The sequence below is a fragment of the Sclerotinia sclerotiorum genome, genomic scaffold (assembly GCF_000146945.2).
Source record: "Sclerotinia sclerotiorum 1980 UF-70 scaffold_5 genomic scaffold, whole genome shotgun sequence".
Lineage (NCBI taxonomy): Eukaryota > Fungi > Ascomycota > Leotiomycetes > Helotiales > Sclerotiniaceae > Sclerotinia > Sclerotinia sclerotiorum.
Window position 1 is genome coordinate 308,917 of NW_001820831.1, and position 13,884 is coordinate 322,800.

The window sequence follows — 13,884 nt, forward strand, 5'->3', positions numbered from 1 at the left end:
CGACACACAAAGCACCACCCACGAAGCTGTGCCATATCTCTGCAACAGAGTTAGGTAGTTTCGTTATTTCTTACCCAGTGGTAATGATGCCAAGTGCCATACTTCCGAGCTTACTCGGGCACTATGGTCCGAAACGGTTGACGCTTCTCGAGGTACAGCTGCTAGCTCCTGCAAGTACTTAAGAGGACCTAAAGTTGGCAGGTTTGATTATGCAATTTACTTTTGCTTACTGTTCTCCCATCTAGTCTTTAATATTGCATGTAATTGAGCTTCTACTTTTCCCAACCCTCTACAGACCAATCCTATAATTACCCAAGTGCCTCCTATTCTCTTTACATCTCTGAACCGAATCCACACTGCTGAAGCCATGTCTACTCTTCGAAATGTCTTCCGCGTCTCAACTCGATATCTTCATACCAATCTACGTCCTCTAACACGCAGCTTCTCCGTCCTTCCACGTCTATCAGCTCCACCATCTCAAAAACCATCCCCACCGAACCGCGAAGCTGCGAAATCCCAAAGCGATCAAGCATATCTAGGTACGATAAAACGTCTACCTGAATTCAGTCTGCTCGATAAAGTAGTATGTGTTTCAGGAGCTGGGAGAGGATTAGGATTGGTGCAGGCAGAAGCATTATTGGAAGCTGGTGCTAAAGGTATGCAATTTTAATTATTGATATAGCTCAAAAAGACATTGAAAGGACATCGAAACGGGTTGGCATCAGCTAACATAATACCAGTTTACGCACTCGATCGTCTCGAAAATCCCTCTCCCGAATTCGAACGCATCGCAGAGCGCGCACAAAAAGAACTAGGTACATCACTTTCCTATCGCCGCATCGACGTCCGAGATGTCGAGTCTTTAAATTCTATAGTTGAGGAGATAGCACAGAAGGAAGGACGTCTGGATGGTTTAATAGCAGCAGCAGGAATCCAACAAGAAACCCCAGCTTTAGACTATAAAGCCGAAGATGTGGATCTCATGATGAGTGTAAACGTAACCGGAGTATTCATGACAGCCCAAGCCGTTGCAAAACAAATGGTAAAATTCGGTAATGGGGGTAGTATAGTACTTATAGCCAGTATGAGTGGTACAGTCGCTAATCGAGTATGTCCTCTTTTTTCCCCTCCTTTCTTTATAACATTTATTAACCTCGTAATCAACAGGGTCTCATATGTCCCGCGTATAACGCATCCAAAGCGGCGGTTCTCCAACTCGGCCGCAATCTAGCTAGTGAATGGGGTGAATATAATATTCGCGTCAATACTATTTCTCCGGGTTATATCGTGACGGCTATGGTTGAGGATCTTTTTGTTAAATTCCCGGAGAGGAGAACGGAATGGCCTAAACAGAATATGTTGGGGAGATTGAGTAAACCTGAGGAATATAGAGGCGCGGCGGTGTTTTTGGTTAGCGATGCTAGTAGTTTTATGACTGGTAAGTTGTGTTACGATTTTTTTGACTCTAGTGATGAGAAGTTTACGACTGATTTGTTGTGTTTCACAGGTGGTGATTTGAGAATAGATGGGGGTCATTCTAGTTGGTAGAGGTTCGGTTCTTTTTTTCTTGGATTTGGCAAGACAGTTATGAATGAGGATGAGGAGCTGGAGTTTTGTATAACGATTGCTTTTATAACGTGGTTTAACACCGAGTGCACCACTTTTACCTCAATTTGCACTTTCCAACTTCAACACGCGATTTATCAATCATTTATTATGTAATCAAATAGAAAAGAAGCTCAAATACTCTTAGCTATCGAAGCTATTCAAAAAGATAAAAAACTAAGTATCCGAAAGGCTGTTAAACTATATAATATAATATATACAATGCTTCTCTGCAAAATGAATGATTTAGCCCCTTATATAGAAATTCGAGCAAATAATCATAAAATGACCGATTTAGAAGAGGAGGTGTTTATTCAGTATATAATTGATATAGATGAGAGAGGGTTTGCATCTAAATTAAGTAATGTAGAAGATATGGCGAATTATATTCTTGAATTACAGAGGGCGAAGAAGATTAGAAAACTTTAGGCTTATCGATTTGTAAAGTGTTATACGAAATTAAAGATATATTTTAATTATATTTATGATTTTCAAAGAGCTCTCTACAAAGATCCTAAGCTTATTGAAGAGTGATTTCGATTGGTATCGAATATACAAATGAAATATGGTATTTAAGATTGCGATTTCTATAACTTCGACAAAACTGGCTTTATGATGGGTATAATATGCTCTAGAATAATTGTAATTAATGCTGTACGAAATGGTAGAAGCAAGGCAATACAATCAGGCAATCGAGAGTGAGCTCCAGCAATTATATGTAACAATGGAGAGGGTGAAATTATACCTCTATTTCTGATAGTTCAAGAACAAGTTTATCTTTCCAATTGGTATGCTGAAACCGATTTTCCTGCGGATTGGGCTATTAAATCTACTTCCAATGAATAAATGAATAATGAGACAGAATTAGAATAATTAAAGCATTTCGATAAACATATTATTCATCGAAGAAAGGGCAAATATCGAATATTAATACTAGATAAATACAAAAGTTATAAATCAATAACTTTTCAATTATATTATAAAACAAATGATATTATATATATAAAGTTACTATTATATTCAAGTCATTTAACTTAATCACTTGATATTGAATGTTTTGGTGTATTTAAACATTTATATAATTCTCAAATTGAGGAGTTTATTAAGATATATATCAATTATATTATTAAGATTGAATTCTTTATAATTTTCAAAGTTGTATATCAATAATAAATCACTTTTCAAAATATAAAAACTGGCTTTCGAGGAACAGATCTAGTACCATTTGACCCTCAAGCTATACTCTCAAAATTAGATATTCGAATTCATATACCTACTTCCCTTCTTTTCGATTTAAACCTTTAGATCTCTTAAATTCCTTACAATCCAATTGAAGCTCTTTCTCAATCAATTTTAATGAAATCTCGAATAGCTCGTCATCAATTAAGCTCTCCTATATTTATATTCGAAACTATATTAGTTTTAGCTAAAGATATAAAGAGATTAACATATGAAAATATACTTTTAAATATAGAAAACTATATATTTTAGAAGGCAAATGAAGTATTAAACAAATATCGATATGCGAAAAAGACTCAATTACATTAAGGAAGAATACTTACTGAACAAGAAGTTGCAGATATATTATTTCAACAAGAGATTGATAATCAGATTCAATACGATGAGCGTCAAAATGAAGGGAATTCTAATAGGGAAGCATCTTCTAATAGGTATTGTAGCAAGTGTAGGAAGATTAGTCATAATTCAAGAACCTATTCTAATAATTTAATAAACCCTAGATTATTAGATTCTTAATAGTTTTAATTGATTTATTTAATGATTGTTGAATGATATGAGTTAGAAAGTGCAAATTGAGGTAAAAGTGGTGCACTCGGTGATATGGTGCACTCGGTGTTAAACCACGTTATTGGATATTTCAAATATCGTATATACACATACACACAATATAAGTTCTAAATCCTAGAGATTTACCTAGAAGCCCAGGAATATAAGATGGGATGCACATGATATAAGTAACAACGATACTAATTTTCTTCCATCCTTCATCTTGAAATGAACTGAAAAAGGGTGTTAGGATGCGAAAACTTGTATTCATATTAGTGATTTATAAATCCAAACAAAGATTTGGGTGAACTTTTTCTTTAGATTTTAGTCATGTCATCGCATCCCAGTGGTGGGAGTGAGTGGGTTTATATTTTGGGGGAGGGGAGGGGGAATTGGGGATGGTGTTTTAGAGTTTGGAGAAGTTGGACTACTAGAGAAGCAGAGGTCTGGACAACTTCTCTGGCTATTTTTGTCCAATAACAAAGGGCAGTACAGTTCATGGATTGATCGAGAAGATTATTGTGAACTACCTAGTATCTCTGAATGAATCCCCTCTCATCATTTGCTAGTTCATCTGTGGTCACATTTTCTAAACTGTGTGATCTCCTTTCCGCCAAAGTATTGGAAACGATGGTTCTCGCATATTTGTCCTCCAATGTTTTTTGTCATAGCCCTGCATTCGTCAAATTCAACGCTTTCCTCTCTATTGCACCTGGTGCCTTTGACAAACTCTCGAACTTGTGAGAATAGTATTTTTCAATTCCATGCCGCTTCCAGCAAGACCGTTCCTGTGTACTCGAGCGGATAACTGTCTTGCTCGATCATACTCGAACAAAGCCTGGTCCGAAATCTCCATTGAGATCTGGTCCAGATATATTATCGTAGATGTGTTGGCAGCAACGAAATGTCCAAGTTAGACCCATAATGAAAGCAAACTACCAAAACGTGGATTTTAAACCGCCTTATGCATGATGAAAGGCCGCTCGCTCGGTTTTAAAGGGCTTGTACTGTGAAGCTTAGAGTCCATTCGAAAGACCAATGGCATTCATACACTTCATAAGTACTCATACCTGGTCTACCATGCTCAAAGTCTTTACCCTAATAAACTGCACTGACAAGCTTAACTCGAGCTCGCCGGCGCCTGATACGTATTCTGTTATGTAGGTGGCTTTTCAATCATAAACGCAAAGCACAATTATAATCGAGAACATCATTATTCAGACAAAAAAGATTGAAAATGCCCAAATTTCGGGAAGAATCTCATTCTGGACTTTCAAATAGAGGTTCTGCATCTCTCCTTCTGTGATATACTTTCGTAAGAGGTGGTATGTCGCGCGGAACAACACTTGCCCACTTGGGAAGAACGCATTGGGCCATTGTTGCAGGAGTCCGTACACTGAAGCAAAATAATGAACTGGAGATAAGGAGCAGTTCAGTGTTCATTCTGAATTATGAGACTCAGTACGCTTTCGGGACGCAAATAATGGGTATTGAAGTTCAAGGGACGCTACGATAGAATGGAGAAAATTATACAGAAAACAGAGATAAAACACAGGAAAAACATTATTTCCGAGATTGTAAAATGATACTATGTATTATTATGATGCAAAAGAGAGAAGAAATTTCCGGGAAGTATTTGAAGATATAAATCCTTTGGGCCGCACTGACGGACGTTGATCTTACTGCCGATCGGAAAAGTCTAGCCTTGCGATTCAGGCCTGAGCTTTAGGCTATACTAGTTAGCTTCATGAGCTCATCAGTGCATAATCCAATTGAGCTTTCTCAAGCTCCATCAACAATTAATTTTCACCAAATCACCACAACGAGGAAAGTCAAAGATTTGAAAAACTTACAATATGGGAGCTTCACAATCCAAAAACTTAGCTAAAGCTTCAAAAGCAGCATCTTTGTCTGCTTCAAACACTGCGCGCAAATACCCAACTCGAAGTCCGCCTCCTTCATCTTCCCGTACAAATGTAGAACCAAATCGACCAAATCCTGCAGCAAAGTTAGGACCATCTGTTCATCCTGATACAAGCTCCTCTTCGACAAGGAATCATTGTTCGTCATTCCATCAATGAATCTCTAGCTTTTCACTTCCACTTCCACTTTCATCCTCCTCTGGGCCGTCTTAGATTAGGAATTCGTTCGCATCCCACTTTATACAATTATACTAATGTAATGCTTCATCTAGCAATAAACTTCGATGCCTCTGATCCAGATATTGGTTTAGATGCTCGTCTCCGTGAACTCGGCCCTGTTACACCTTCGCCTACTCTTTCCAATTCTTCCACATTCAACAAAGTCTCAGGACAAGACCCTACCACATCCAGCAGCAACTTCGTCCCTTCTGCTTCCACACCCTCACAATCGATTTATCCAACCACAAGCAATCCTGCAATTTCGCTACTGACGGCAAGATATAGAATAGCAGAAGAAGCAGAAAAGGACTTTGAGAGGATTGGTAAGAAGGGATTTCAGGGAAGGAAGTATTTAGATGTTGCGACTATTCGAACGGTGCTAGTATATAGATCTGAGGGCATGCCTGATGCGGAAATTGAGAGGAGATTGGAACTAAGGAGTGGAATAGTAAAGAGTTTAGGAGGGAGAGTAGTGAGTGTGGCAGGATTATAATGCGAGAGCATGAGGGGGGATAGGGGCGTCACATCCCGCTCGAAAAGAAGCCTGCAATAGCTGTTTGATTCTAGCACATTATAGGCATCGGCGGTAGTCTCCGGCAAGCCTGTTATGTGGCCTTTGAACAAATAAAACCATTGGCTCGCGCGGAACATGTACAAATATTATGAATTATGAAGGGAATGATGAAGAAGGATGGGTGGCAGGTGCATTGATTCCTGCGAGTAGATTATTGTATTATATGCCACGAGAGTCTCTACTTATATTAGGTATAAGAAGCAAAAGCCTTCAGGAATAACCCAGAACTTTTGGTAGAATCACCCAAAGGTATGTGCTTGAGACTCTCCAAGGAACAGTGGCTACCGACAAATTGGTAAGGTCTGCATCTGATAGGGAGTCAACATCTTGGTGGCCTTTGTAATATCTCCATATAAACCCAAAGTATTAGTATGTACTAAAGAGATAAGTAGGCAGGTGGAATTGCAATCGATGAAACCACTTCATAATCCATGTCGAGTCAAATGTCACATTGCGGGGCATAAGTTTTTGAAGCTATTCTGCCGGGCGGTGGGTGATCTTAAAAGCATTAAATGGAATTAGAACTTTACAATATAGGTAGGTAGTTTCAAATAAACAACTACATAGAAACTTTTTTGCTTATTAAAAGTATTTTAACATTTAAATCACATATATTAAAATGCCCTCCATTTTTCATTTACAAATACTCAGAATAAGCACCATCTAATTGGCCAATCACTTCCATGTTGAGGAATGTTCGGTAACTTCCGAGAAATCATGTAACTTTCCTTCCTTAAATCACTACAACTCTTATTGAGAGCTTCTAAAGCTCGACAATCATACTCGCAATGATTGTCCGGTCTCCTATATTTACCGGCGCACTACGACAAAATGCATTGGGAAATGTATGCCTATCATGTTCCCTGCGAACGGAATTGAGGGGAATTCGAAGAGCGGGGAGGAATTTCTCGAAAACAAATGGAAGGAAAGCAACCGCAGTCCAGAGGCTTGGGACAGGATATTTCTTTGCAAATAGAGATATTTTCGGGAATGCGGGAAAGGGTGGTATGAGTACCATCGCTGATGGAGCCAGCGTGAAAGATGTGAACGGGGCGAAGAAAATGGTTGGAAAGGAATCTGCGACACCGACCACTACACAATTAGAAGATTTACCACCTCATCGACGAAGGCGGCATAAACAATCTCTTGAACAAGAAAGCGACAAAGAATTTCTCCCCGAGAATTCCTCCACGATCCATGCTGATCGCGCAAGTGCACTCCCACGATCCTCCATAAAACGACTATTATCAATCCTCTTATCACTCACAAAACCCCGCCTCTCGATGCTCGTCGTCCTCACTGCATGCTCAGCCTATACTCTGTATCCCGTTCCATCACTTCTCTCTTCTACACTCCTAGAAACACCAAGTCTGAGTCCACTTACCCTCCTCTTCCTCACCACAGGTACTGCCTTATGCGCCGCTTCCGCAAATACCCTCAATATGCTTTATGAGCCGAAGTTCGATGCCCAAATGTCACGAACACGAAACAGACCGCTCGTACGGAAGCTTATATCGCCAGGAGGTGCTCTACTTTTCGCAATTGCGAGTGGAGTTATTGGAGTGGGAGGTTTGTATTATGGGGTTAATCCCACTACTGCATTTTTAGGCGCTCTCAATATTGGGCTATATGCTGGTGTTTATACGCCATTTAAGAGAATCACAGTGTTTAATACCTGGATTGGTGCAGTAGTTGGAGGTATTCCACCCCTTATGGGATGGACCGCTGCGGCTGGGCAAACTTCTTCGCATCTTTCTTCTTCATCAACACCTGAATGGCAGGATTTACTTCTTGGACCAGATAATGCTGGAGGTTGGTTACTTGCAGGATTGTTGTTCTCATGGCAACTCGCACATTTCATGTCTCTATCCTGGTCTATTCGTCACGAATACAAAGAGGCCGGATATAGAATGTTATGCTGGGTAAATCCAGCCATGAATGGCCGTGTAGCTCTTAGATATAGCATCCTTTGTATACCCCTATGCATTGGACTCTGTTACGCAAATGTAACTGAATGGACCTTTGCAGCAGCTAGTATGCCAGTAAATATATGGCTAGTGCGAGAAGCCTATAGATTCTGGAAATATGAAGGTCAAAAAGGAAGTGCGAAGAAGCTTTTCTGGGCCAGTGTTTGGCATTTACCAGTTGTACTTGTTCTAGCAATGGTGGAAAAGAAAGGATTGTGGAGTAGAATTTTATCGGTGATTTTTGGACAAAGGACGGAGGATGATGAGGAGTGGGAATATGTGGATGAAGATGAACAAGAGGAATTACCTGGGCAGAAAGCACCTGTTCCGGTAGTTGTCGCAGCGAGTGCGAATAAATAAATCGCATGGAAGAATTTTATGCGTACTTGAGAGATTTTTTACTCCTCTCTACTTTTTATGCTGCATGTCTTGTACAATACAATGTGGTGTAGATATGAACGTACCAGCGGGCGTTCAATGTTTAGATATACTACTCCATTGTATTCTATATCTCTATGATTCCATGTCTTCATTTCGACTAATATACCGATGCGTATTTTTTCATGACTCTCATTCTCATTCCTAATATCTCCTGCCCCTTATATTAGCCATCACCCCCATCTCATTATTATTATCATTATTCATCAAAGTTGATCGACCGATCAGAGAAAAAGAGGACTCATATTCATATTGTCAAATCCACACAACACGATGATTGTTGAAGAAATTCCACGTATTCCTAATAATCTAAACCATTGATAAATATTATGCTGAATAATAGGATAGAATAGTAAGATATTTTATTATTGTTCGTATCACATCATATGCCTTAGCTTGAGTAGAGGAGTTGTATTTATCTATGATACCTAGGTACTTTTCCATTTTATTTACTATTGTATAAAAAACAATAAAAGGTTTGTGACATATGTCCTGAAGCACGAGTGCGGAGGTTTTCACTTACATACCCTCTGTTCTTTTTGTGCTTTTTGGGAAATGATGGGATGGATGGAGGATGGAGGATGGAGGATGGAGTATGGTGTTTTGGTGATTTGGGTACTTTTCTAGTGTGAAAAATGAGTCTTGAGAGGGAAAAAATGACTCCTTGAGAAGAATGCGCAATGGATTGTGCTATATGAGTCTAGGATGCTCTCTGTACGGAACCATTAAAATGAGTCCAAAACAGAAGAAGAATTTTCAAATGTGATGACTGTATGAGTCTAGGACGCTCTATGCACAAAATCATCACAATGAGTCTGAGGAAGAAGTAAATATGACTCCAATCGAAAAAGTAATGAATCCGCATTGATTGTGTGACCTTACACTCATTGTTGTATATAAAGGCGCTGGATTCCCCCCTCTGCACAGATCTGGACTTGAAGTTTATGGAATAGTTTTAGTATCGGAGAGTTACAATCGAAGACTTTTAAACTTGCGTTTACACATTTGAAGATAACGATTCATACTTTCGAGGTTAGATATTTGTTGTTGTTGAGGATTTGGATACTTCGTACCTACGAGGTACTCTTCTTTCATCATTTTCATCGCCATTTGGATAAAGATTGTAAAGATAGCACGCGAACTAAACTATCTATCTATCTATCTATCTATCTATCTATCTATCTATTAGCCTACTGCATCCATCATATTACACATCCTGTAAGTTTCATTCATTCCGAATCAGCTACCCGACGCCAGCTAACCTACCTCATAGAACCCAAACTCATTTCTCCCTACAAATCTCTCCCATTCATCACCATTCCCCATCAACATCCCATCCAACCCACACTCCCCCCCAACACCCCCCCCCCCCTCCTCCATCAACAAAATGTGCACCAACGTACACATACGAGGCCCCTGCTACTGCGGCACCAACAACGGCCAATACGTCGAGTTAGGCGTCAAACTCGAAAAATGCAAATATGTAGAACTAGGCAATGTCCATGATAAATATTTCGTGTATGGGATAACATATATGATTCAGGGTAGATGTGGGAATTGTATTGTTATTGCTGAGGAGAAGGAGAGGGTGGAGGTGCAGAGGAGGGAGAGGGAGAGGGTGGAGGCGGAGAGGAGGGAGGTGGAGAGGAGGGAGAAGGATCAGAGGGATGCTTCGGCTGAGGAGTTTAGGGAGTTGGCTGTACGGACGATTATGAAGTTTTGATGGAGGAGTGGAAGAGTAGAGGATTGGCTGGTAGTGGAAGTATTCGTTCGTGGTTGTTGTTTGTTCATTTCGCGTTGGACTTTTACTGGGAAGAGATGTGGACGGTTAATGTGCCGCTTAAACACTGGTGTGTGGAGTAATTTAGGTCATTCATTCCTTTATATATTCTCATCTCTTATGAATTTGCGTTGGACTTTTACTTTTAGAGGAATTTGAAAAAAAGTTATTCTCTTATAAATATACATTAAACTTTTCCTTTTATAACTTTAAAAATAATTGATTAGTTTTATACTTTATCTATCTGATTAAGATTAATTTTTTTATTAATGATATTAAGAAAATAAAATACAAAATCTTTAAATAAATATAACACTTTCAATAGACTTATATTTGTAAAAATAAATTTATTATTAATTATAAAAAAAGATATAAAAGGTTTAAAAATGCATTTATTTCAATATTAATAAAGATATAAAAATATAAAAATATATCATCGATTTATTTATTTGTTTATTCAATTTAAAAGAATCTCAATATTCTCATTAGAATAGAATAAAATAGAATCCAATATAAAATTACTCAAGATTCTAGATTCTAGACTTAAGATTTTAGACTCTAGATTTTAAAACCTTATTTATTTCTGAGGATTGTAATTAGAGTATATGGCATAAGAAAGTTGGAATTGTAGGCCACATATATAAAGGTTTCTCAGTTAGTTAATTATAAAAGAGAGACTTTATTATTCTCTTTCCCAAAACAGTCAACCTTTTACACACATACTTTTGAATATATATTGCTTTTATCCCAAATCTATTATAAAACCTATTTTATTTTCCAAATGATATATTATAATATAGTCTAATCAATTCCTTTCTACATTTCTTTTTCACAATGTACTATCGGAATACACGTATCTCGACCTACCTCTTTTATAATAGAATAATGAATAAAGATACAGGTTGTAATAGCAATAGTATGATCATGGATTGTGAATCAAGGGATTAAGATTGGGATTCAGATTGGTGTAGAGTTGAGTGTACACTCAAAGTGGAATGGTGAATGAGAGGTATGGCTAAGCTTACCTAGTAGGTAGGTAGATACTCACTGTATTTATCAACTAACTATGATATAAAATGCGCATCAGCACATCTCAGAAATTTGAAATTCTATAGATAATAAATTGGAATTGTGAGGTTGGATAGACACAGTGTCCAAGGAAGAATAATCAAAATCGGAGGAGCAAACACGCAGAATATAAAGAGATAGATAAATAGATAAATAGTATTTATATTTAAAATTTCTAGAAGCCTTTATTACTTCCCACTTCCCATACTTATCATTAATCTGTATCTAAAAACACAGGATTCGATTCCATTCAATTCGATTCCCACAAACAGACCCGTTAATTCGGATCTCTCCTATGCAAATCCTATCCACTATCCAATCCTTCCTAGGTACCCAATACTCCAATCCCAAGGATGTTAACATGATAAATGCGATAGGTATAAATACCTAGATACGTAAAAATCATATTCATCCCGCAACACCAAGCAACAACCAACAAAAGAAATCCACCTCGAACTTTGAAATGATTGTAAGAAACACTCGTAACAGTGTAGTTAGAAATCCCCCAGCCCACCTTCTTCAACGCCAAAACTTCATAACCTGCTTCTTTCCCGTAGCAAAATAAACCATTACGCCTGGTATCATTTCCCAAAAATTGGTTATGAAAATTGCATGTCCCAGTACCTTTGATAACAGCGCCCTCATTTTTCTGGCAGATTATAAAAACGATCAAAAAAACAAATCTCTAGGATATAGATGAGCGATTAGAGGCCGGATGGTTGATTAATGATTGCGTCAATGCCCATATCCATTGAAGGTAAACGAGAATGAAATGAAGTCCTGTTATCTTGATGATATGGACTTCGGTCGGTTTGTGGGTAACCGTCATTGCGATCTGATTGTGGGTATCCATCGTTACGGTCGGTCTGGGGATATCCATCTGGTCGGCCATCTGAAAGAACTTGTGGTGCATATGAGTAGTGTTGTTGATTATGATTAAGTGGGTCGTTAGTCGAGGCTTCAGATCCATTATCACGATCATAATCGCCGTCGAGATTAATGCTAATGCCACTATCTTCGTGAACTTCATAATCGGTATGGTCGGAATACGCTCCATTTCCAGCTTGTCCTCCAGCTTCCATCATACGTTCGCGACGAGCATAAGCTCTTGCAGATGTTTGCATGTTCTTAAGACCAGTTGACATACACTTTTTCATGTTAGTTTAAATTTTAGGTAAATTCGCAGGGTACATACCTTTTGCTCTACAACAGTCCATTTCTCCCCAGTAGCGGCAGCCAAACCAGACCAAATTTCTTTGCGCATATCCATGTAATGCTTCGCAAGGGTCTCGGATTTGACATTATCCCAATCATCACTAGACTTGCGTTCCATTAAACGTTCATGACGTTTTCGACAAGCGTTGGCGGATTTGGTTGGAAAGTAAGTTGCTTGAATAGGTTGCCAGTTCAGTCCTTGCTTCCGTGCTTGTATCAAAGTTCGATCATCAATGGGTGTCCAGGCTCCAGATGAAGGTCGAATAGAAGGTGGCATTGGGGTACTCTGGACATAATGTTGAGTCGGAAGTGGTAAAGGAGGTTGTTGTACAGGACCTCCCGTTGCATAGTTGGACATATTATGGTAACTATGTTGAAGTGGCTCATAGTAAGGTGCAGCAGGCATTGGGCGAGAATTGATTGGTGGGTAGATGATGGCGTTAGAGGCGAGAGGAGGTGATCGATAGTAATCCATGGTAGATGAACGTAATTCCTTTGGCATTCTAAAAAGTCGGTTTAATGAAGGGTTGATACTACTCAGTAGTGAACAGGGGTTGAAACAATCGATGAGTTGATTAAGTATTAGATGTAAAAGAAACTTGCAGGCCAGCCGGCAGGAGACGTTGAGGATACTTGACACGAAAACGAATGGTGTCAGATGTTGAGAATCGAAATCTAAAGCGAGACGACAATAGGAAATTGGTAGAAGGGAAAAGATGATGGTGATGCTGAATGAGGACGAAAGGTCTTAGCCAGTGTACCAGCGACCGACCTTTATAATACAGAATTGACCACTCGATAATCTGTTGGAAGACATAACGCTGGGGGCCATTTGAGTGGTGTCTATAGCCTCATTAACGCTGAACGTCCAAAAATGAGACCTCGACTAGATGATGAAACAAGATGGGTCTGATTTTAGATTTTAGATATGATATTTTTTTTAAATCCGACCCCGACTTTTTGCGTCTTCAAACATTGGCAAATGCACGAAATTCTCTAAATTCTCTACTAAGATGTCCTCTAGTAGCCGCGTACATACTCGTACAGACCATTAAGTCTCCAAAGATCGAGGGGCCATGACCAAGAGATGATTATATTGGTCAACAGCAGAATTCCGGTCTCTTTTTAGGACATTGGGCGGTAGTCTCATCTTGAATACTGGAGACATATCTGATGGGCGCGTAAATTAAGTGGGCGCCAACAAGTAAGCTGCGGATGAGGCGTTCGCGTACCCAAAATAGATTCAAACGGGAAAGATCTGGACAAGGGGGAAGAGAGAGAGAAAGTATCAGTGCAAGGGTTGGTTAATGG

At 39.0% G+C, this 13,884-nt stretch overlaps 8 protein-coding genes across 8 annotated transcripts; 5 read left to right on the plus strand and 3 right to left on the minus strand.

Annotated features, from left to right (window-relative positions):
* Nucleotides 1–367: 367 nt before the first annotated feature.
* SS1G_04100 (hypothetical protein) lies at nucleotides 368–1,548 on the plus strand (the record flags this gene model as incomplete). The annotated part of the gene is made up of 4 exons (XM_001594243.1): nucleotides 368–656; nucleotides 741–1,108; nucleotides 1,168–1,438; nucleotides 1,508–1,548. 4 exons carry the CDS (start codon nucleotides 368–370, stop codon nucleotides 1,546–1,548), a joined length of 969 nt encoding a protein of 322 aa, XP_001594293.1.
* Nucleotides 1,549–1,890: 342 nt separating this feature from the next.
* Nucleotides 1,891–2,034, plus strand: SS1G_04101 (hypothetical protein; the record flags this gene model as incomplete). Its single annotated transcript, XM_001594244.1, has 1 exon — nucleotides 1,891–2,034. The coding sequence occupies one exon, from the start codon at nucleotides 1,891–1,893 to the stop codon at nucleotides 2,032–2,034; it is 144 nt and encodes a 47-aa protein (XP_001594294.1).
* A 786-nt stretch (nucleotides 2,035–2,820) lies between these two features.
* On the minus strand, nucleotides 2,821–4,246 carry SS1G_04102 (hypothetical protein; the record flags this gene model as incomplete). Its single annotated transcript, XM_001594245.1, has 4 exons — nucleotides 2,821–2,842; nucleotides 2,883–2,998; nucleotides 3,584–3,623; nucleotides 4,218–4,246. The coding sequence occupies 4 exons, from the start codon at nucleotides 4,244–4,246 to the stop codon at nucleotides 2,821–2,823; spliced, it is 207 nt and encodes a 68-aa protein (XP_001594295.1).
* Nucleotides 4,247–4,650: 404 nt separating this feature from the next.
* SS1G_04103 (predicted protein) lies at nucleotides 4,651–4,767 on the minus strand (the record flags this gene model as incomplete). The annotated part of the gene is made up of 1 exon (XM_001594246.1): nucleotides 4,651–4,767. The coding sequence occupies one exon, from the start codon at nucleotides 4,765–4,767 to the stop codon at nucleotides 4,651–4,653; it is 117 nt and encodes a 38-aa protein (XP_001594296.1).
* Nucleotides 4,768–5,246: 479 nt separating this feature from the next.
* SS1G_04104 (hypothetical protein) lies at nucleotides 5,247–6,024 on the plus strand (the record flags this gene model as incomplete). Its single annotated transcript, XM_001594247.1, has 2 exons — nucleotides 5,247–5,451; nucleotides 5,585–6,024. 2 exons carry the CDS (start codon nucleotides 5,247–5,249, stop codon nucleotides 6,022–6,024), a joined length of 645 nt encoding a protein of 214 aa, XP_001594297.1.
* Nucleotides 6,025–6,893: 869 nt separating this feature from the next.
* SS1G_04105 (hypothetical protein) lies at nucleotides 6,894–8,432 on the plus strand (the record flags this gene model as incomplete). The annotated part of the gene is made up of 1 exon (XM_001594248.1): nucleotides 6,894–8,432. One exon carries the CDS (start codon nucleotides 6,894–6,896, stop codon nucleotides 8,430–8,432), a length of 1,539 nt encoding a protein of 512 aa, XP_001594298.1.
* Nucleotides 8,433–9,897: 1,465 nt separating this feature from the next.
* On the plus strand, nucleotides 9,898–10,233 carry SS1G_04106 (predicted protein; the record flags this gene model as incomplete). The annotated part of the gene is made up of 1 exon (XM_001594249.1): nucleotides 9,898–10,233. One exon carries the CDS (start codon nucleotides 9,898–9,900, stop codon nucleotides 10,231–10,233), a length of 336 nt encoding a protein of 111 aa, XP_001594299.1.
* Nucleotides 10,234–12,062: 1,829 nt separating this feature from the next.
* On the minus strand, nucleotides 12,063–13,048 carry SS1G_04107 (hypothetical protein; the record flags this gene model as incomplete). The annotated part of the gene is made up of 2 exons (XM_001594250.1): nucleotides 12,063–12,506; nucleotides 12,554–13,048. The coding sequence occupies 2 exons, from the start codon at nucleotides 13,046–13,048 to the stop codon at nucleotides 12,063–12,065; spliced, it is 939 nt and encodes a 312-aa protein (XP_001594300.1).
* Nucleotides 13,049–13,884: the final 836 nt, after the last annotated feature.